This window comes from Anomaloglossus baeobatrachus, chromosome 10, assembly GCF_048569485.1.
Source record: "Anomaloglossus baeobatrachus isolate aAnoBae1 chromosome 10, aAnoBae1.hap1, whole genome shotgun sequence".
Classification (NCBI taxonomy): domain Eukaryota; kingdom Metazoa; phylum Chordata; class Amphibia; order Anura; family Aromobatidae; genus Anomaloglossus; species Anomaloglossus baeobatrachus.
The window spans coordinates 135205531-135212142 of record NC_134362.1 but is presented as its reverse complement, the minus strand read 5'-3'; the positions used below and the strand labels follow the sequence as shown (position 1 = coordinate 135212142).

At 45.3% G+C, this 6612-nt stretch overlaps 1 protein-coding gene across 1 annotated transcript in view; it reads right to left on the bottom strand.

Annotated features, from left to right (window-relative positions):
• Window positions 1–1226: 1226 nt before the first annotated feature.
• Window positions 1227–6612, bottom strand: part of PSKH1 (protein serine kinase H1) — a 41557-nt gene continuing 36171 nt past the window's right edge. Inside the window, exon 4 of the mRNA XM_075325667.1 lies at window positions 1227–5261. Coding sequence (XP_075181782.1) covers window positions 4944–5261 — 318 coding nt within the window. The 3' untranslated portion in view covers window positions 1227–4943. The remainder of the gene's footprint in view (window positions 5262–6612) is intronic.

Here is a 6612-nt window from a genome sequence, read left to right as displayed (position 1 = left end):
GATAGATAGATAGATAGATAGATGAGAAAGACCTATATAATGTTTCACCTCCCTGCATTTTCTAAGCTGGCACCCTTTAGTGACTTTCATGTGGCACTAAAGGGTGCCTAGCCTTGTAATTAGCCATAAAATAAATAAATAAATAATTTTAAAAAAAAAAACCACGTGAGATCCCCCCATCTTTTGTAGCCAGCTAGGGTAAAGCAGGCGGCTGCAGCCTGCAAACCACAGCTGGCAGCTTCACCTTGGCTGGTAATCCAAAACAGAGGGCACCCCACGCTGTTATTTTACATTAAATAAATAATTTCAAACAAAAAACGTGGGGTCCCCCCCAAATTGGATCACCAGCCAAGGTAAAGTGGACAGCTGTGGTCTGGTATTCTCAGACTAGGGAGGTCCACTGTTATTGGACACTCCCCAGCCTAAAAATAGCAGGCCGCAGCCGCCCCAGAAGTGGCGCATCCATTAGACGTGCCAATCCTGGCGCTTCGCCCCAACTCATCCCGTTGCCCTGGTGCGTTGGCAAACGAGGTACTATATGGGGTTGATGCCAGATGTGTAATGTCACCTGGCATCAAACCCTGGGGTTCGTGATGTCACGCGTCTATCAGATACCAGACATCACCAACCCAGTCTGTAAGAAATAAAAAATAGACAAAAAAAGTTTTATTTGAAAAAACACTGCCCAAAACATTCCTTCTTTCACCAATTTATTGAAAAGAACAATCAATTCCACGTCCGGCGTAATCCAATAAGGGTGGGGGGGTTGGGCCACGGCGATCCATACCATAGTCACTGTCCCATTCAATGAAGAACAGAATGTTCCCCATTGGCTGGGAGAGCAATGCAGTGACCTGAGCTAACATCAATAGCCCAGGTCACTGCAGGGGATGACGAGCGCTGCTGTCAGGAGGATAGATGAGATCATTACTTGCTGTGATGATCTCCTGCAGTCCTGCCATCAGCGCTGTCACTGCCTTCTATGCCCGGCGCGTTGTCAGCAGTATTGCGAGAGCCCGTGACGTCACCGCTAGTGACAGTCTCGGGCCGCTCGCGAGACGGGCATAGACAGCAGTGACCGCGGTGACGTCAGGAGGCAGGAGATCGTCACAGCAGGTGACGCGGCTGCACGCACTGCTGTGTGTCAGTGTCTGCCTGCGCTGCAGCGTGACAAGCTGCTGACACTGCGGGCAGACACTGACACACAGCAGTGCAGGCAGCCGCGGGGCCGGAGCGGGACACAGACTGCACGGGCACCTGGAGGTCACACGGAAGTGATTCTGTGCGGCGTCCAGGGAGTGTGACGTGTGTGTTTACTCTGCTCAGCTTCTTCTTCCTCGCATAATTACATCACTTCCTGCAAAACCGCAGGCAGCGATTAGCATTACCGCAGGTAAATCGTGGCTATACCGGGGGTATACCTCACATCACTTGCTACCTGCAGTATACCCCCCGGTATTTCGCGATTACTTTACAGTGAATGGAGTGAAATACCGGGGGTATACCGCAGCTACCTGCGGAAAAGAAGTGACATGCACATTTTCTCAAGAAATTTTCTCAAGAAAAATTTTCAGAAAGAATTTTCTTGAGAAAAAAAACGCAGCGTGCGCACAGCTATTTTTTTTCCCATAGGTTTTGCTGGGAAATGTCTGCAGAAAGATTTCAAACATTTCTCAAGAAATTTCCACAGCAAAACCGCAGGTAAATCCGCGGGTAAAACGGCCTAGTGCGCACATAGCCTAATACACACTCGACATGACGCTAGGCCAGCTAATGAAAAGGGAGCTGGGCATGCGGAGGTAAGGAAATTCCCAGGCATCACATCTAGCAGTCACAGATTACTGACCTGGCCGATGGACAGGAGTCCTGAAAATCCATTCTCCCATGTCTTAAGGGTGCTTTACACACAGCGACATCTCTGCCGATATATCGTGGGGGTCAGGTCGTTAGTGACGCACATCCGGCGCCGGTAGCGACATCGCAATGTGTAACACAAATGAGCAACGATCACAAAAACATGAAAAATCGTTGCTCGTTGTCACGTCGCTCATTTCATTAATATCGCTGCAGTGACAGGTACGATGTTGTTTGTCGTTCCTGCGGCAGCACACATCGCTGTGTATGAAGCTGCAGGAGCAAGGAACATCTCCTTACCTGCGTCCACCGGAAAAGGAGGAAGGAAGGAGGTGGGCGGCATGTTCCGGACGCTCATCTCCTCCCCTCCTTTTCTATTGGGCCGAGGTTCAGTGACGCTGCTGTGACGCTGAACGAACCACCCCCTTAGAAAGGAGGCGGATCACCGGTCACAGCGACGTCGCAGAGCAGGTATGTGTGTGTGAAGCTGCCGTACCGATAATGTTCGCCACGGCAGCGATCACATATCGGCCTTACGACGGAGGCGGGTGCTATCGCGCTCGGCATCGCTAGCATCGCCTAGCGATGTCGCAGCGTGTAAAGAAACCTTTAGACTCATTTCTTCATCTTTCATCTAGTTGTGTGTTGAAAACAGTTAATGGATTATTGCAATTTTTGGATTATCAAATGCCAAATTAAAGGAATGCCACTGTATAAATCTATTTAGCCCATACTGCTCTATAAGATGCTTTCTGCAGATCAGATTTTCCCAGGAAAAAATACAGATAAAATAACTGAAACACAGGTTAGGCCTGTTTCACACAGACGTTCTTCACTGACGTGTAAAACACGCATATGTCGCTCCGTGTGCCGTGATTCATGGCACACGGAGGTTGTCCATGTGCTATCCGTGATACGCAATCAGTGACTGCACATGGACATAAACTCACCTGTCCCATTCCTGCTGTTCGTGGTGCTGAAGAGTCCTGTGATGCAGCATCCGGCCGCTGCTGTCTCACTTCTGCAGCTACTTCCGGGTCGGCTCTAGCTGCATTCATGAATATGCATGCCAAATTGAGGCGGCCAGGAAGCAGCAGACAGCAGAGGCTGCACAGAGCGTTGCTGGAGAAGGTGAGTTGAAAATTATCCGTGTTTTTCTGGCACGTGTTTTACGGATAACACCATAGTGTGGTCCGTAGGACATCAGTGATGCCAGAAAAAGACAGACATGTCTCCGTGTGGCAATCACGGACACGCGTGTATGCCGCACGGAGACACGGTCAGTGAAAATTCTCTGATGTGTGCGCAGAGCCATTGATTATAATGGGTCTGTGTATGCCAGTGATTCTGATACGTATTAAAAAAAAAAATAAGCACAAACGTACCAGAATCACTGACGTCTGAAACAGGCCTAAAAGAGTGAAATCGTGTTTTACAGAAATCTACAATAAAAGAGGACATTTCATTGGATTTTTTTAATTTGAACTGAGTGTCTCCTGCAATTGCCGCAGCGCCACGGATTCTTGAACAGTTTTTCTTTTTCTCCGATGCCTCTGCGTTTCAAAGTTTTGCCCTCAAGTAGTAAAAATGAAAAATGTCCCCTTCAACCAATTGGGCATAAAACAGAGATCTTCTGTCAAAAAGAGAAAAGGCAAAAGTGACGTTCTGTGATACACGCCCAACTGGTTAGAGGGAAGGTTTGCACCAATATTATTGGGGGAAAAACATGGAACAAAAGGAGGGATCAGAAAAAAGAAAAAAAAATTGTTCCAGGATGCGTACAGCAGGTGCTATGGTTCTCTACAATACTTTCATACGGATAGTGTGTTAATGCAATGCCTACCACATAATGCAGTCTGCAGCCTTTTAGTTTGTTTTTTTGCATAGTTTATACAATATATTTCTTTGGTCCGTCTTCTTCAAATTGTTTCATAAATGTTCACAGAAATAGAACGAAACAATACTGTAATTAAATGCCTTTCAGGGGTTGGAGAGGTTGTTGGGGCTTATAATATTGGTGACATCCTCAGGATAGGTCAAGAGTTTTATATCAGGGAGGATACGACAGCCAGTGACCCCACAAATCTGATCTCATCACCAGCGGCAGCAGGATGGAAATATTGAACACAGCTGAACAGCGCAGCCATGTCTAGCGCCCCCTGCTGAGAACAGCACATCAGCTTCTATACACGGAGCAGGGCGCCCCCAGCAGAGCCAATACCAGCTGATCGGTGGGGGCGTTGGGTGATGTATCCCCAATCTGATACCGATGACATACTATAAGCCATCAATAAATACCCAAACAAACCCCTGGAATTAAAATTCCTATCAATAATTACCTTTCTTTCCTTTTCACCAAATTGACTGTACATACTGGTGGAAACGTGCACTATTTCCACTAAAGTGTGCCTATTTATATGGGATATAGACAGATTGAGCATTGAATGCTTACAACTCTGATTTCTCGGTTCCCCATAGACATGAATGCTCGGCTCGGTACAGCAGTTCTGCGTTTTCAATAGGGCGAGAGGCTCTAGCCGCTACAGGTTATCTCCCCTAAGAACAAAGGATACTGATGCTTCTCTACCTCATTTTCCCTCAGGTGGGAGTCAGGAGGCCTGATATACATCAGATGGACGAACATCTAATTTGTATGAAGGCCTTAAAGTGTCAACTTCACTGTAAGACATATACTGAGGAGACTCACATTTGGCCCCTGATGAAATTAAAACATGTTATTATTTTGAGAGCGAGCACAGCTCCTGGAGGATTACTTGGATTCATATACACCCAAAAGTAGCTGCTAAAATTTCCCTCCATTCATAATGGAACGATTTCTATAGGAAAAGCTCCAGAATCACAGTATCCACACGGCACCATACTTACTGTAACCACCCAAGATCCTAAGGTCATATATTGCAGGGTGTTGGGTGGTCAGAGCAGCTTTTAGAGGTGTAACGTGCTTGTCAATTCCACATTTTCTTGCACAGTTCTGATGTAACCGGAATCGGCTGGTTCATGTTCAGTACATATTGGTCCATATTAGAAGGCACTAGAAACGTCAAATTCTACAACATTGTGCAACGTGCTCATCCGTAGTAGTGCTGTTGGTAGCGCAGATTGAGTTCTCGTAATTCTCGCTCTCTCACGCGCCGAGACTTTGTTGACTTTGTCGACCGACTGGAGCGAACAGACTGTGCAGACTTGGTACTCTGACAACGGGACGATGCTCGCTTCAGTAGGTTCTGAGAGATGGACCTGTGCAGATTTTTCATAGATGAAGATGCAGCCATACTCACTACCCAGGGGTGTTTAAGAGACTGGGTTGCAGTCATTCTCTCAGATGGCTCCACCATAAGCAGGCGATCAATAAAGTCTTTCGCCAAGTTGGAAACACTTGGCCATGGCTGAAAATTAAAACTATGTTAGTTTGATTACACAACATTTCACACTCTGCAACATATCAGGAAGTGTAACTAATCAACATCATGTATGGGTAAAACATGCTGGCTGAATTATGTCCGCCCCTTTAAGCCTGGGACAGTTGTGACGGTGAATACAATTGTTTATCTTTGTTCACTGTACTTGAAGGAGGTTTTGGATTTCTTGTGGGATGTTTATGTAGCTGCCATTTTTGGAACACATTTCTTTCATGGATAGAAGGGTTGTACATCCAGCGGCAGGAGTGAGGTACAAATATAAATATGTATCAAATTACGGTTTGGGATTTTAACTATAATGGTCATTATGTAAATTTGTTTTAGATATGAGGGGCGCTGCATAGTACATATGGGAGTCCATATATTCACTGTCTCAGAACAGTCTACACTTTCTAATGAGCACATAGCTCATACATGAGCGATGGACCTTAGATTGGTATTGTGACTGATCGGTGGGGGTATATGGAATGGGCGACCACCATCAGCAGCACTGTGTAGTGCGTGTCAAATACAAAAAACTGTTACATAATGATAGATACAGTATAACTTCACTCCTGGTGCTAGATGTATAACGTACCTCGTGAACTTCTACAGCGATTGTGTCTTACACAACTCCATCAAGCGAGCAATTCCTACACCTTACCTAACTCACCCTACTAGGATAAAACCCTATCACCCCTTATGGTTTCTCTCCAGCATATATTTTTTTTTTTTTTTTAAATGTCAGGTACCCATTGAATAGACCCTATAGGAGATTGGTCCTAGAATCAAGTCAAAAGTAGTGAATAGTACAATTTTCTTGGCTCCAAATGACAATCTTTGTGCCAACTTGTACATATGAACGGGTTAGTGTGTAACACAAGTGCGTTCTGATCTAAAGACAGCTCTCACCGCATTTGAAAGTCATTGTTTGTGATTAAAGGGAACCTCTCATGTGGAGTTTTTTTTTAATTAAACTGTCCCCATTGTGTTTTAAATGATGCAATGTGCATCACTACCATGGTTTTAAAATAAAATAAAAAAATTCATGTATTTATCTTTAAAAAAAAAAAAAATGACTTTATATGCTTACGTGAATGCAGTAAATGCCTTAGGTTTCAGTGATAGAGGAGGAACTTTTGCTGGGATCAGTCACTGTCACAACTTCAGGCACGGTTTTTTTTAACTTAGCCACGCCCCCAGCATTGTAGTTGATTACATTACAGGTCCTTTACCATCACTTCTCTGCTGAGCTGCACCCATTACAGTCACACGATCGTGACATCAGCACAGGTCCTTCACTACCACCTTTCCTCTGCTGATTACACAGGTCCTTCAA